This window comes from Erythrolamprus reginae, chromosome 2 (assembly GCF_031021105.1).
Source record: "Erythrolamprus reginae isolate rEryReg1 chromosome 2, rEryReg1.hap1, whole genome shotgun sequence".
Taxonomy (NCBI): Eukaryota; Metazoa; Chordata; class Lepidosauria; order Squamata; family Dipsadidae; genus Erythrolamprus; species Erythrolamprus reginae.
The window spans coordinates 207,962,016-207,979,137 of NC_091951.1; the positions used below are offsets into that span (position 1 = coordinate 207,962,016).

Consider the following 17,122-nt stretch of genomic DNA (forward strand, 5'->3'; position numbering starts at 1 on the left):
CATATGTATTATTGTCACAATGTAGTTTACCAAATTATTCAGAGTGAGGAAAAGACTGGCTGACTGGAACCACCATTCCAGTTTCAAATCTCAGCTTTGCCAAGAACACATTTGGTATATTTATATTATGCATCTCAGATGACTTTTGTTGCAATTTCTTCTCCCCATGGGACATCTGGAATTGGACCCCTGGAAGAAACTTCAACCCAGCAATTGCTTACTTGTGTTCACTCCTTATAATACTTTAGACTTGGAATGCAGCCACCATAACTAAAAGGAAACGGGTACAGTTTTGAGGCATGGCATGAGATTTTAAGGATGGGATCTGTTTTTCCAGCCTCTGCTTTCCCCATTCCATTCCTCTAATATGATGGAGTACTGGCCTACTTAACTGTATTGTTAAGTATGACTGAGATTGCATGGGATGTACTTTCAGCACTTTGAAAGCCACACATAAATATAATGCATTACTATTTATTATTCATGATAAACCCTTGTTGGAAAAAGAGGGATAGTGAAGTGGCTTTTAACTGCTACCTCTTTCCCGGGATTGGAAAACTTTAGACAAGAGACAGGGTCACCAACTCTTCATCCGTCTGCCTTTAGATCATGCTGGGTCTTTGATAATCAGACAGTTCTGCTAGCCTGCCCCATTTCCCAGCCCAGGAGGTAAATCGCATCCCTACCCCAAGCAGAGTCACAGTTATTGCTTGTCATTGCATCTGACTTTAATTGAGAATCAGTATTAGCCAGAAACTGACATTTAAAAGGCTCTTCTTACTGGCTTAGGTGGTGCCCCTAACAGAAGTTATATAACTAAAATCAAAACAAAGTGCATAGAATAAACAGTCACCAAAAAGAGGACATGAAGGGTTGAGGGAAGAGCTTGTGACCTAGCGGGACACAAACCCAGGCTTTTTATAGGAAAGGAAGAGTCAGAGCTAGGAAATGTTTCTTAGTCCCGTTTTGGGAGGCAGAACATTGAGTCTACCACACACAAGATCTTAGTTGGAGACCACAATCAGGAGAGAAGGTTCCAAATAGTGCCTTGTCCAAAGTCCCTGCAATGCACCACCAACTGGCAGGAAGTCCTCTTGTGTCCTATGGGTCACTGCCCTGCAAGATTAGTTGTGTCCAGCTGGCCATCTTAGCAGAGGTGCAGGAGGTGGGAACAGGAGGAAGAGGGTATTGCTCAGTGTCTGGAGTGGGTCCAGATTGATTTGGTGAGTCATGCCAACTCAGCAGACGGGGTTCAGGCACATGCGGAGAATGTGGATGGCAGGAGTTCTGCATGCATATTGTAGCCTTTGTGTCCAGCCCTGTGAAAAGGTTGTGGAAGCCTGTAGGTTTGTAATGGCACATATCTCCGGTGTTTTCCAAGATAGGAAAATGCCTTGCAAGCCAAAGGAAGAAAAGATGGAAATGGCTCTATCTCGGTTTGCACGTTATTAACCGTTGTGCACACACATGTGCATTCTAAATGTGTAATGTGCATGCACGCACAACAAAGATGACATGCAGGCACATAAACTATAAGTGGAGGGGATGGTGATACAGTATTTGACAGTGCCAAGAAAAATGCAGGTCTTCCCTGCTAGTGTGGGGAGAAATGTGCATGCTGCAGGGGAATGGGTGGGCTGATGCAATCTGCCCAAGCAGCGCATCCCTCATGTTCTGCCTCCAGGAAAACTGGGAGGAGAGCTATGAGAAATCAAGAGAAACATTGAGCTGCCATTGGGCACTCTCTCTTTCGTGACGCAGCAAGCCTTCCAGGGACCCATCTATGCAACCTGCCTTCAAATCCCTCCATGGAGTGTGTACTGTATGCATGTGTGTGCATGCGCATGCGTGAATGTGTGAGATGCTTACACTACATGATTAGCAGGGCATGTTACCACTTTCAGAGCCTGCTGCTAGGGCCAGATCAATGACACCTGTTCTCCTCAATTGGGCGAAAGACACCAAAGCTTACATGACCAAGCAGCACTGGCATGTCTTCTGCTTGCGTCTGTTCTGCCCCTGCTCTTGACCCTCCTCCTGATGTGATGCTGCAGGCTGGAGGTGGCATGAGGCAGGATTGCCATCAGTGGTGATGTAAATTGGGGCCTCCTGGATTGAGGCACCCTGGTGCTTTTGGATGCCACTCTTGGACTGCTGCTGATCTCCTAGATAAATGTCCTGGGGGGTTACGGTGGTTTTCAGATCATTCAACAAAGGTTGTTGCTCAGCAGCAATATTTTCTTGGAGCTCAGTGGTCTCTGCTTCTGAAGCCAAATTAGCATCTCTATCTTCTTTCAATTCCTCATTCTCTGAATTTACAGTTGCATCCAGAAGGGGTTGAGCAGAATCTTGGTTCACAATCGACAAAGCATCAAGAACAGTTGTCTCTTGTAGTATTGGACCCTGGTCTTTGTTAGGAGTTGAGGTTTGATCCAACATTGTGGGCGTCTTTTCCACAAGAAATGGAGATATCTTTCCTGGAAGACTCTCTTCTGTTCCTTTTAGGGAAGAGGTTTTGTCCTGCAGAGAGACTGACATGTGCTCCACTACTGTTGGTTGAGCTTGGTCTTTAAGTGATTGTTCTGGAAGACAGGAAGAAGTCTGATTTTGAAGTGGTGAATGATCAGTTAGAGATCCTGCCACCTCCTTGCCATCCAGAAATGGAGGTTTCTGGTCCTGGAGGGCAAGTGGAATTTGGTCTGGCCCAGTTGTTGGTGTCTCCTTCTTTTCATTCTCAGATAATGGAATCTGGCCTGAAGGAAATTTATCACCCTCAGAAAGAAGCAGTGTTTGAGTTTCTGTAACAGTTGGCATTTGTACTTGTAAAGACACTGGAACTTCTTCCAAGGAAGAATTATTGGCTTCTTCAAGAGGAATAATTTGATCAGACAGAGAAGAGAGTTGATTAATAACAGAAGGGGCTATATCTGGAAGGGGACCTTTCATCTCCAACACAGACTGTTCTTGATCCAGAACAGTTGGCAAGATGTGGGGTGATCTCTGCCCTTCATATGATGAAATATTTTCTGGCAGAGATGTGAGCTGGTCTGGAGAGGTAGGCAGTATTTGATCTACTACAGAATCACTACATTCTTGAAGAGCTGTTGAGATCTGGTCCAGTTTTTTTCCATTAGCTTCATGTATGGATGATGGGGTCTGGTCTGATAAGAGGCCTTTAGCTTCTTGAAGAGTAGTATCATTTTGTAATGAGAATGCTTTCTGTTCTGGAGAAAAAACATGGTCCTGCAAAGATGATGGATTTGATGCTGCAAAGGGTTCTGGCAATGGAGATGGGGTTTGACCTCGAAGAGAATCCTTATTTTCTTGCAAAAGGAGTGATGGACTTTGATTTGGTAATAACGACTGTTCTGACTCCAGGAATAGAATTTCATTAGTATCTGACAGAGAAGAAATCTGATCTGATGAAGATGAAGTCATTATTGGATCTAGCTTAGCTTCTTCCAAAGGGTTCAGAATTGTTTTTTCTTGACCAGAAGCAAATAGTTTGGCCTCTTCCGCCTCTTCCGCTCCTTCCAGCATTATTGCGTCTGATACATGGCATTCTTGCATCTCTTCCTTCTGTGTATGATTTGCCTGGTTCCCCGCTGCTTCTTTTGTAGCTACATCACAGGCTGCCATGTTTCTCTCAGGCTCTGCCTCCTCTGCATTCTGTTCTGGTAATTCTTTCTGCCCCATTTCCATCAGAACTGCCTCCTTGACCAACAAACCTATCTCCTGCTCACTATCTCCCTGATTCTTGGGGGAATCAAAGCAGTTAGCACTGTCCTGCAGAAGGTTGGAAGGGTTTTGCTGATCATGGGAAGTTGGAGACGCTCCCTCTGGGCCATCACGGCTACCAAGTCCACAGTCCAGGTGGTTTTCGGTAGCACAACCAGTCGTCTTCTGATCCACCACATTGCAAAGACTACCTGGAGTACTCCATTCTTCACAATCATTTCCTATGTTATCATGGTCTCCTAACTCATCCTCTTTTCTAATGAAGTTCTGTGTTTGCCCAACAGCATCCATGCTTCCCACTTCCTGCCCCAAATGATCTCTGATGACCATCTTTTCCACTGCCAGCTTCCTTTGGTGAGCAGTAGGGGCTTCGCTAGGATCCAAATTCTTCATAGTAGGAGCAGCCTCTGTTTTCCCTTGATGAGGCTGAAAATCCCCACCTTCCATAGTCACAGGGTTTACTTTGAGTCCTTTTTTTTCAGAGCTGCATTCATTGCCAGAAATACCTTTGGAGAACAAAAGTAAATGTCAGATATTCTGGTCCTGATCTATATTCTCTATAGTCTCTTTTAAAATATCCATTTAAATTTAAATTAAATATCCATTTAAATTTAAATATCAATAATATAGAAGCCAAACTTCCCCAATTTGGTGCCCCCCATATGCATGAGAACTACATATTTTAGCATTCTTAGAATTGATTTATGTTTACTGAAGACATCTGACTTTGGCAAATACAGTACAGATAATGGTTTGCTGCATTACTGCTTTCTTGACCTGTCTCCAAAACCTGGGTTTGGAGGTATGAGGGTGGCAGCTTCTTGACAAAAAGTATATCTCTCAGTCTGACATGGAGAAGGAGATTCATATTCATCTGGTCTACCTCTGTGACGATGCTCAATCCTCTTTCACCTAGTTTGGACATTTCATTCTTCAACAAAGTGAAGCAAATTAGTGGACCAGCAAAATGCTGGTGGACCTACTACACTTGGATTTCCATAAGCTTTTGACAAACCTATTTCTTGGTAAGCTAAAAATGTGTGACATAGACCACACCACCAGATGGATTGGTAACAAACCACACCGAACATGTATGGAATTGCATCTACCGATACTTGGAGAGAAGTAAGCGGTGGGCTAGCCCAAGGCTCTGTTTTAGCCCTCCCTTGTACAAGGTGGAGCTTTACCAGGGTCGCTTCTGATATTGACACTGAGAATCATTTCTTTTAACTGAGACGAGGCTCTCTCAAGACCAAGCTGATAATCCAGTTATGTAATGGATGACAGTCTTCCATGAGCCGCCCTGAGTCTTCAGAGAGGGATGGCATACAAATCTAATAAATAATAATAATAATAATAATAATAATAATAATATTATTATTATTATTATTATTATTATTATTATTATTATTATTATTTAAAATGATTTTGTAGCATCAGGGAGGCTAGAGTAACCCAAAGATTGAGATTTATATCATCTGTCTTATCTTCCTATCTTGATTTAAATCTGAGCACTTGTGTCCTTTCTATTTATTTCAGGGCAGCTTGCATCAGAGCTCTTCCCCAAGGGATTGTGCATTGATGGCAGGGGATAATGCAATTTAGAATTTCTGCTTCAGGCACCTCAGTACAAAGGAGATGAAGCAACTTTCGATTTAGCCTGTTAATCCCTGTTTCCAAATTAATGGCATAGACTGCTGCATTTACTTAGATCTATCTCTCCATTTTTGTCTGATCTCTATTGCTCTTCCATACAACTCCGAGTCTGCAAGTAACCTCCTGGGTAGGGATCTGTCTGCTAGCTAAGAAGCTCCATTAAGTGCAGATGCACTGATGACACTGAAGAAAGTGCACAATAACTTTATCTTCCCAGCTCCACTCTCATGTGATGGTGTTCATGTTTAAAAGTTTCAGATAACCCTTCCCACAGAAGATGTCCCTTCCACCAACGAATGCTTACAACTTCTATATTGTAGAAGCTATAGTGCCTATATATCTATATCTGTATCTATATATCTATATCTATATATAGATAATTCTATTTCTATGCCGTTCAACTCCCTAAAGACTCAGGCCGGCTCACAGCAAATGACATCCCCCCTGTTTTGCAGTGCAGAGGGAGACAGGCTGAAACTTAAAGCCTCATTTTAAAAGCTCCCTAAAAGCACCTTCTGGGAAACCAGCACTGCACCTTAGTCCTCTGGGCAAGTAGAAAGAGAAACAGCAGGGAGGGGAGAATAGCACAAAACCAGAAACGCTTTTGGCTAAGTTTCATCCAGAACAGCCACAGCCTATATGTCACCCTTGAAGAGTATTTCAGAGAGCAAGCAAACTTCAGAATGTAACATATATAGAAATAGCAATAGCACTTACACTTATATACCACTTCATAGCTCTTTACATATAGCCCTTTCTAAGCGGTTTACAGAGTCAGGGTATTGCCCGCAAGAATCTCATTTTACCGACCTTGGAGGAATGGAAGGCTAAGTCAACCTCAAGTCAGTGAGACTCGAACTGCCAAATTGCAGGAAGATGGCAGTTAGCAGAAGTAGCCTGCAATACTGCATTCTAACTATTGTGCCACTATACACCCTCCCACACACACGCACACGCGCACACACAGAAAATATTCAGCCTAACATTTCCTATATATACCATTTATACTAATACAAACCCCTAACAGCATATCAAAGAAATCTGTAGAAGAATCTCCATAGATAGTTACTGTGGAACTGGGTCAAAGGCACATTTGGGAAAGGCAACTTATTCTTTCTATCTTTAGGGGAAAAAACCCTCTTTTACTATTTATGGTAATAAGGATATTTTAAAATATCTCAATTATCCACTATAGGGGCTATTACAGCTTTTGTGGTACAAAATAGTGCTTATGTGCATAATGGAGAACATTATCTCCAATCAGCGGCTAATCAGAGATAAGATCTTTCTGACAGAAACTGGGGCTAGTTGGGGTGGAGAAACTAGGGCTTTGGCAGAAGGGGGAAGCCTTATGAGGGAGGAGCTATCTAGACATGTCAAGGACCACGTGACTCTCATGAAGCCCACAAACTAGAAGTTTCGCTTGCAGCAGATTTTACAAACAATATAGAATAAACAAGCATTTCATGAAATTGGCCTTACCAAAATTTTGCATGAAGCTAAAGTGCTGGATCCTCCCCAAGTATTAGCATTTTAGTGATCAATAATCATCAGAGATGATTTTCTCAGCAAGAAAATCTAAAGAGCTCCTGGGAACCACAGGATTTCATTTGTCATGAATTATCAGCAAAACAAAGTAATTTTTACCATCCCCACTGCATACCCAGATTACTCTTCTAAAAACAGAATGGACCTTCAAAAGTCCTGACCCCAAAAAGGAGCAATCTGCTTACAACGAAAATCAAGATATTTTTGTGATGGCAAATTTTCTACCACTATTTCAAAGTCCATGTTTGTGAGAAATCATGTGACAGATGCAAACCTACTCAGCAGTTTTTCCCACTGGCCTTTGGACTGTGGATTTTCATTTTTATCACCATCCAAGGATCTGGCGTTCTCCATTACCTAATGGCAGACCTTGCCAAAGGCTAATACCCACCATCTCCTGACATATCTCCATTCTCCAGTTCTTCTTTAGCTGCTGCCTCCATGGCCTTTTGAGGAGAAACAGTAGTATTTGCCTCTGTAAAGAAAACATTACTTTCAGTTAGCTTAACTAGGTCACTTTGCAGAGGAAGAATGCTGGAGCCAAAAGATGTTTTTTGTAGCTCAAAAGGTAAAACCTGGTGATAGAGCAATCTAAGCCTTTTAGTAGCATTGCTAAGACTGACAGTTCAAAGTCAAGGAAAACTAATTAGTCTCAAACTTGGATTTAACAAGATTTACTGAGATGAAAGTTTGTAAGAATTTCAGTAATTGAACTATTTCCAATTTAGAACCAATTTGCCCTCCACTAGAGCAGTGTTCCACAGCCTTATCTACTTTAAGATGTCGACTTCAGTTCCCAGAATTGCCCAGCCCAAAATGCCTTAAGTTGTGAATGTGTAAGAAACACTACATTACAGCAAATATTTCCTTAAATTCTTTCTAAAAACTTTCTTGTGAACAAGTGAATATTCATCTAAAAGAATGTCGTTCTTTTAGATGATAATACATAAGCTTGCAGGTGACTCTTTAAAAGAAATCATCCCGTGAGCTAATCAACCTTATGGATAACTTTGCAAATAATAGTCATTTTAATATTTTAGCTGGGTGAGAGATTAAAAACTTAGAATTTTAGGTCAGATGCCACAACATTTTGAGGTCAGATGAGATATAACCAGAGGTTGGTTACTCCCAGTTCAGACTGGTTCGCCCAAACTGGTAGCGACCCACTGGTGATGTCACAATGACATCATGGAACGTTGGTGCCAGTCCATGGGCATTGCCATCTTTAAGAAAAAAATTCAGAATTTCTGTTTAGAATTTTTTGGGGGGCATTTTTGGGGTTTTTTTTTCTTCTGCACATGTGCAGAAGCCAAGTTTATGGCACTGTGCATGCAGTCGCCACCTTGTTTTCACCTTTTTGGGGTTATTTTTTCAATTAAAAAAAAATCAGGTTCTTTTTCCTTCTGCACATGCACAGAAGCTGAGTTTTTCGGTACTGTGCATGTGGTCTCCATCTTGTTTTCAGCTTTTGCAGGGGGATTTTTTGCCTTTGTGCATACACATGCCCATGAGGCGCACCCACATGACGTGGAAGGAAGCAAACTGGTAGTGAGGTAAGTTAGAACTCAACCCTGGATATAACACTACCATTTGTTTGGGCAAGGTACTTTTTACACTGATCCATGTATGAACGAAGGTCTGCAACTACTAGGCAATTTTAAAGACGATATAAATCATCAAGTGTGACTCACTTAGATAAATGCAGCCCAAATTCAATGAAATTACCACTACTGTACTTATCTCTTCCACTAATTAATCTATAAATAGTCTTATTTATTTTATTGCGACTACATAAAAGAATTTCCAGGTTGATTGTGCCATGTGTCAAAGTACCCCAGGCAATCTGCATTTTACCAAATAGAAAATTACTCACTTTCTGGAGAAGAGGAAGATGTCCCATCAATCTGAAAACAAAAGAATTTTTGGGGGTAAGATGATAAGGAGATTTTGTATAAATAAGCCAAATGTACTTTATATATACTTAACCTGATCATTCTCAGAGGGAACATTTTCACCATGATGAATAGAAATACAATCATTTTCCTTTTCAAGGCTAAACTTGTGTGGGAACAGTTATGAATGACATTTGCCAGATTGCATCAGAAGCCTTTGGGCCAAAGGTTTTGTCATTAAAAGAAAGATGGCAAATGTCTTTGGCATCTCTATTAAGACAACTGCACATATGTATCTGTGGTGGGTTCCACTTACCTTTGCCACTGGTTCATATCATAATGTTTTGTGATACGCGTTCCCAACATGAATTTTCACTTCTATGCTAGTGGGATACAGCCCAAAACACAGCTGAGGAGCTCATCAGCTGTGCTTCAGGTGAAGAAATAAAGGTGAGCATTAACCTAGGGGTCGGTGGGGGGCTCTTTTTGAAGCAGGGAAAGAAAAGAAGCCATCCAAAGAAGTACAATTCCACCGAAAATAGTTGAATAAAATTTTATCTCAAAGGCAGCTTAATTTTTTTGCTACAACGATTTCTAATGTGAATTAAAACTTCCTACTGGACAACGGTTTCTACAAGGTCATCATCACATTCTTATAAATCTTAAGGCTGAAAAAAAGGCTCTTAATCTACTTATATCTATAGCACTATAAGCCATAACAGTATGATTAGATATTTAAAATGTTCCACTGGTACTAGCTGTTGCCATGTTGCAACTATCTTCTAGGCTTTGCACTAATTAGCAAAAGTTTCCAGAGGCAATTCAACATGCTAGTTTTGACATAGGTTCTAGTTATTTTCAGAATCTCCCACTCCAAGAAGAATTGGCCAGTCTCTTCAGAGAACTTCAGTTTCATGAGATGATGGGAGCTAAAGCCAGAAAATACTGATTATCAATCTTATAACTGATGATAATTGATGCTTATTCTCTGGAACAGACTTTCATTGGAAGTTAAGCTGGTTCCTTGAGAATGTCCTTGCCAATATTTACTACTGTTACTTCCTTTAAAGAATGGCAGACGGATATTTTGAACTTTGGCATATGGCAAGAGAAAAAAAGAAGAATGAGATATAAACTACTGCAAGATGTTAAGGAAAGAATGTGGTTGGGTTTATCAGATTTGAGATTGTATTTCAATGCTTGTTATTTGGTCTGGCTAAAAGAATGGGTGAACCTCCAGAATAAGAGGCTACTTAATTTAGAAGGTCAAGAATTAAGATTTGGATGGCACAGTTATGTATGGCAGTGATTTTCAACCTTTTTTGAGCCGCGGCACATTTTTTACATTTACAAAACCATGGGGCACATTGAGTGGCAGGTGGAGGGGGGGGGGGGCTAAATAAAGTTCGGACAAAAAAATTCTCTCTCTCTCTTCCTCCCTTTCGCTCTATTTATCTCCCTCCCTCTTTCTCTCCCTTCCTCTTTTTTTCTCTCTCTCCATCCCTCTTTCTTTCTTTCTCTCTCCCTCCCTACCTCCCTCTAGGTCTTTCTCTCTCCCACCTTCCCTCCCTCTCTCTCTCTCTCTTTCTTTTTTCTTTCTTTCTTTCTCTCTCTTGCTCTCTCTCTTGCTTTCTTTCTCTCTTGTTCTCTTTCTCTCTCTCTTGCTTTCCTTCTTTCTCTCTCTCTCATTCTATTTCTTTTTCTCTCTTGCTTTCTCTCTCTCGCTTGCTTGCTTTCTCTCCCTCTTGCTCTTTCTCTCTCTCTCTTTCTCTCTCTCTTGTTTTCTTTCTCTCTCTCTTGCTTGCTTGCTTTCTCTCCCTCTTGCTCTTTCTCTTTCTCTCTCTCTCTTGTTTTCTTTCTTTCTCTGAGCTTCGCAGCACACCTGACCATGTCTCACGGCACACTAGTGTGCCGCGGCACACTGGTTGAAAAACACTGATGTATGGTATGGTAAGGTTAAAGTAAATCACTTTGCTAGATCTGCCATTCTAAGAGTTTGGAACAAATATAAAATAAGTCTCAACCCTGGAGGCCATCTTTGGACCTTCAGGGCTGCCACACTTGGTGGATGGGCATGCTGTGAGAAATGGGAGCGGGGTTAGATAGCGATATGGTGAGATGTATAGCCATAACATTCTTTCCCTGGGAGTCAAGGACATTCAGCCTGCACCTGGAGAGGCGTGACTAGGAAACAACTCCAGTTAGGATGATGACCTGATTGGACCATGTGATGGACATGTGGGTGTAGGGGAAGGGACTTTTGGCTTTCCTTTGGGTGGGGAAAACCTGGAAGAATTTAGGGTTTTCCCAGATGTGCCAGTTATGACATCTCTAATAAAATGGACTTTGAGGAAATGTCTGCCGCAGAGTCTGTTGGGGGTTTTACTTGTTGGAGGTTTTCTATGAAGATACCTCTTTAGGTGTCTCCCAAGAAAGCTTTTTTTTTAGAAAAGAAATAGTGGCAAAACCAGACTGGTAGACTTATGGTAAATAGTAACTTTTAATTTTGGTGACCAAGTCTAATAAAGAGCTAGAATCAGAAGGATATCTCTGCCCCTGGTTTACAACTGAAAGAAATATTTAAATCAGACAAAAAGAACTATGGGCTTGATTCTGTTAACAATGAATTTGAAATCCTACTGTGTGGTTAGAGATGAACATATTATTGCTAAGGTCTATAAAATGTTATTGAATTTGAATTTGGAAGGTGAATTTGTAAAGCATTGTATGACTCAGTGGCCAAGGGATTTTGGATACAGTGTAAAGCTTGAACAAAGGACGAATATGTGGACAAAATTTTTAAAATTTACATTAAATTACAATTTAAAAGAAAAAAATTATAAGATGATGTATCATTGATATTTAACATCAGATAAGTTCTTAAGAATGTACTATAGAAAGGTATTTCAAATGAATGTTGGAAATGCAAATGTAAAGGGACTTTTTATCATTTTGGGGTGACATGTAATAAAGCAAAGAAATATTGGAGTGGGATTCATACCCTAATATAGAAGATTCTCAAAATGAATCTATATATATAAAAATGGCTGTATGTATATATATTATGTATGTATATAAGAGTCTTAAGACTCACCTATGTCGCCAGGCTTGGGGCAATTAGGTCTCAGCCCGCTGGCCAACGAAATGAGATCTATGTTGTATGATTGAACTGGTATGATTGTTTTTAAATATTGGATTTTTAGATTGCAATTTGAAGTTTAATTAGATTTTCCATTGTACTGTATTGTTACATTATATGCTGTGAGCCGCCCCGAGTCCTTGGAGAAGGGTGGCATACAAATCTAATCAATCAATCAATCAATCAATAAATAAATAAATAAATAAATTCCAGCATAACTCTGGAATGCCTCGAGCAATTTCAACCAAACTCGGTACACATATGACTTACTATCTAGCAACAAATATTGTGGAGGTAAGACACCCCTTAGCACTCTGAGGCCTTTTGGAACAATGGTTGTATTCTGTACACTGAGTCTAGCTGAGGGTTTTTCTGAAGACGCCTAGATCTCCATCCCTCAGTAGGCCTTTGAAGGGAGCCTGACTAGGTTAGTACAGAGGTCTTTGATTGAGCGTGGCATGGCCTAAGTGGATTGCCCACCCTCACCTCACCCTGGCAGCCTGAACTCACAGGGAATAGATTTGGCCTGTGTTTCCAGGATTGTCATTGCCCCAATCCAGGCCTAGGCCTCCCTCACACAGTAGGCCTACGAAGCGAAGAAAGCCTGATTAGGCCAGTAGAGAGGCCTTTGACTGAACACACTATGTGGCCTCTCTGCCCCCACCTCACAGCTTCGGCCAGTGTTTCCAGGATTGTTCTTTGCCCCAACTCATTGTGTGAAGGACTGGACCACTCCAACCGAGACAAAACAGGTATTGGAAGCCAGAGAGGAGACCCAGCTTATTTCAGCAGAGGTAGAGGGAGTGCAGCATGGGCCAGCTCAGGGATTTATGTTCCAGTCCTAGTCCCCGTTTGAGGAAATGATAAAATGGCTGGTGGCAGAGGCAAGGGTGTGGCACTTCTAAATCCCCCAGCTGTCCACAGGTTCCGAAGCTAGGATTTGAACAAGGTCTTTTAAAACCCTGTAAATAACATTGTTTGATATGACACTATAGGTATAATCCATTCCTTTTCCTGTCTAATACAAGATTGGGATAAATAAATACCCAGGCAAAACCGGATAATCAACTAGCATAAAGCTAAAACCAGACATTTTTCCATTGGGTTTAATAGAAAAAGACTTGGAAAAATATTTGGAACTTTGATATTATATATGTGGACAGGAGCAGAATTACTTTATGGACAAAAATGGAAGGATGCTTTAATCCCCACAATGGATAAATGGTTGCAAAAGTTGACCGGGTTAGCAGAGATGGCTAAATTGAGTGCTTTGATAAAAGAAAAAGAAAAACCACAAGTACTTTTGTTTCTACTTGGAAACTGCTTCTGGACTTTGTGCTTGAGGTGGGTGGGGAGAGAAACTTTGATTTTGGGTTTTATTGATTAGATAGATCTGTTACAGAAATCACTAGTTTATACTATTATGTTAAAAGTAAAAAGCTGAGGTTCGATCATGCTTGTTATACTACTGCACAAAAGGAATCGGAAGTCAATGCCTTTTCTTTCTTTTTCACTACTTCTTTACATTTCTCTCTTCCCTTTTCCCTCTCGTATTTTTCCTAATATCTGCTTTTGTATTTTATGTTATAAACTAATTAAAAGGATTGATGATGCCAATAAGTTTATACCAAGAAAGGAAGGAAGGAAGGAAAGAAAGAAAGAAAGAAAGAAAGAAAGAAAAAGGGAGAGAGAAGTGATACACTTCCTGAGCATATTTAGGGAATACTATATGCCATCTGGAACGAGGTTTTATTAGTCAGCTGTTTAATCTGACTTGTCTTTTCTTTTCTTTTTGATTTATTAAAATGTATTGCATCTTTCATCATGGATGCTTTATTCTGTTTCTCTTTTAATAATTACCTTCACAATGCCATCCAATTGCTTCAACTCCTTCAAAGACTGCTGCTGCTGTCCTTGGGGAAGATCCATATTATCTAGGTCCTGCATTTGAGACTGAAGACTTCAGAGAGAGAAAGAATGAGATGTTAGAAAAAAAAATCTCAGACCATACTGAGATCCAAGTTCTACATCAAAGATGGATTGGCAACTTTAAAAGATGTGAACTTCAATTCCCAGAATTTTCCAGCCAGCATATACGGTATATATACTGCCTAGGGAATTCTGACAGCTGCACACACCTCAAATTTGCCAAGGTTGAAAAACGGTTGTGGATACAGCTACATACCCAGGCTGCAAGACCATTGGCAAGGGAATTCAACAGTATCTAAAGGGCATGCATATTTCCATTCCTGTTAGCAAAGAGAAGACTCTTTTACAAGAAATTGATGGACTTGGGCACCATACAAGCTTTGAGATCTTCTAGAGCAGAGTACTATAAATGTTCAATGCCTGTTCCTAAAATACATTTGAGCCAAATTAAAAGAGATATTTAAGATGGTTTCTGAAAAACAGTCAATAGTAAGTCTGACATTGTGAGGAAACCAGAAGGCTCCATTTCTTATAATTTGCCTTTTTTCACAAAGTGAAAGAAAAATTTGATCTGCAAACTTCACCCAATGAATTTTTAGAGAGGAGATTGTAGCTATCGAATAAAAGAACCTGGAGAGTCTGTGACCCTTTAGATGTTACTGAACTCAGAATTTCCAGATGTAGAAGGCCAGACATTCACCACCATATAGAATTTTAAAGATTGTAGTACTAAACAAGCTGGCTTTCGACATAAACATCTGAAAGCTGCTGAGACAGCTACTGAGTGGATGTAATTTATTACTTCAATATAGATGACTACTCAATTAATTATTTTTATCTATTTGGTTATTTTTGTTTTATTTTATACTTTTATGCTATTTGTAATCTCCAGTGGAAAACTCCTTAGAGGGGCAAAAATGTTTAAGTAAATGTGTCTCATTAGTTAAATAGATTTCAAGTCCCACTCCCTTTGAGAAACAATTCACCCAGCTGTCCTTTATACTGTGAATTGAACACTGTTTACTTTCTTGGGCAATTGTTGAGTAACTGTTTAAGGTGTGTGCATATGAGATAACTGTGCTACATTTACCATGGGGTTTATGTATGTTCCGTTAAGGCTTTTCACCATCTCTCAAAAGGTAGGGTTTATATGATGCAGTTTTCTTGGCAATGGCCCAGATGGTGTTCCAATTTCCTAATCTAGTCTAGTCTAATTTAGTCTACACCACTCTTGGCATTACCTGGTGGTCTCTCAACCAAATATTAACAAGAATCAATGCTGCTTAGCTTTTTCAGGTCAGCCATGGATAGTAGGTGGTTATCTTTGCATTGTCTCAGGAGGGCTGATGAATCATCACTCATTTGAGCATTTCCACCCTCCTTCTCTCCAGTTTCCTCAGGCCGGATAGTGGTTTTAAGTTTCTTGTGTGTTGGTACCTCCCACTCCATACACACTTTTAGTTCAATTTTGTTTTTAGTCTCTTCCGGAAAGAGGCAGGAGGAAGACACCAAGTCCCAGCTAAGCAGTACACCCTGATGTCCCCAGAGGCCCTCTATGTCATCATCAGTCTCTATTTACAGCTCTATCCAGAATCACAAATGGCTGTAAATGTGGGTCTTTATTTATAAACCATCACCAGAAGAAAAATCTCTGCCCAAGGTGGCTTACACTTGAAAATGTGATGCAGAGAAACAAAAGGGGGAGGGGAATGAAATGGAAACAAGTTCAGGCAATTAATGAAGTCAGGAGACGATGATAAGTTCCACTGAATCATTTTTATGTTACATGAAGAAAAGCATCCCAAATTCAAAATCGGGCAGAACATTTATTACAGGAGAAAAGTGTGCATGCTTTTGACTTCTTTACAGCTGTTTATCAGGCTGGTAGGTACCAAAGGTATGAGTTAAGGAAAACAGCAAATGCAGAGTTCTGGAGAAATCAAAGCACACATACTTCTCAGACGCTTCCCCTCAGTTCCCAAAAGAAGATGTGCATTTGGCTACTCTACGACTGAGGATTGTGGGAAATTCTTCACAAACTGGGGAGGAAATTCAGGAAAGAAGAAGAGTGATGGGTGGCTGGAGTGCTCTGGATAGCAAGCATCGAGGGTACTGGAAAACTAAAGGGGGCTGTTTGTGGAGAGGGCAGGAGACCCAGAGGCAGCTGTGGAAAAAAAGTCACAGACAGGATGATCTAAGCAGCAATCGAGGCTGGCTTCTCCTCAGCTGCTAAATCCCAAAGGTGTTGCAGATGGAGGAAATCCCCTTAAAGCAGCAAACGATTATCTTTGAATGATGCTCCCTTAGACTTCTCTTGAAACAATTATTCTGCTTTTACAAAATGACGCTCTCTTTGCTAATTGAAATTATGAGAAGTGCTATCCTTTCCAGTTACTGTATTCCCAAAGCTCCACACCCACCATCACTTAGGACACACCCACCTGGACAGATCTTGCTCTAAGTCTTGGACACGAGACTCTGCCTCCCAAAGAGAAGACATGTGATCCTTGTCATCAGCAGGCATGGATGTTCCTTCCATCAACCACCGTTGGCGCAGGGATTTCCTCTTAGAACAGAGACAGAGATTGCATTGAAGGTCTGCTTCATACTGGACATACACGTGGGCCAAGAGACATCAAGACAAACGAGTTCCAGTCTGAAGCCCATGCATACGGACACCTACATGTATCTGCTCCTATGCTTGTACAGCCACACCCATATATATATGGACCTATACAAATGACATTTCATGTGAAGCTCTACGGCTTGACAGCAGATGTTGGACACACCCACCAGTGCAGATGCTCAGCTCCATAATGCACACATTCTTTCCCCTTTCCCTCCCTCTTTCTCTCTCTCCCCACCAACCACACACATATAAGCTTGTTCTGGGGAGAAACTCGAGCTAGCTTCTGGAGGAGAGGTCGGATATAAAACTAAGGAAAGCATCGGAACAAAAATGAACACCGTGCAAACCCAACCACCCTTCGGGAATTGCCTACATGTACCTAGTCCCCAAAGAGTCGGTATTACCCACAGCAGGGTGCATCACAGCCTCTTCTTTCCCCTCAGGTTTTTTTTTGGGGGGGGGGAGAGAATCGGCTGTCGCTTACAAGTCTTTTCTCCCCCCCCCCTTTCAATGCCGCCCTCCCCGCCCATCTTTTGGCTTCTGGTGCCCGCACTCTCCGGCGGTCCATCCATTCCTGCATCCTTTTTCGTG

General features: G+C 41.0%; 1 protein-coding gene across 2 annotated transcripts in view; it reads right to left on the reverse strand.

Annotated features, from left to right (window-relative positions):
- Positions 1-703: 703 nt before the first annotated feature.
- Positions 704-17,122, reverse strand: part of PALM3 (paralemmin 3) — a 42,171-nt gene continuing 25,752 nt past the window's right edge. For both annotated transcript variants that reach the window (XM_070741520.1, XM_070741521.1), the window contains exons 5-9: positions 16,344-16,468; positions 13,834-13,933; positions 8,816-8,846; positions 7,334-7,417; positions 704-4,244 (exon numbers count right to left, since the gene is read on the reverse strand). In XM_070741520.1, the coding sequence (XP_070597621.1) occupies positions 1,969-4,244; positions 7,334-7,417; positions 8,816-8,846; positions 13,834-13,933; positions 16,344-16,468 (2,616 nt within the window). In that variant the 3' untranslated portion in view covers positions 704-1,968. The remainder of the gene's footprint in view (positions 4,245-7,333; positions 7,418-8,815; positions 8,847-13,833; positions 13,934-16,343; positions 16,469-17,122) is intronic.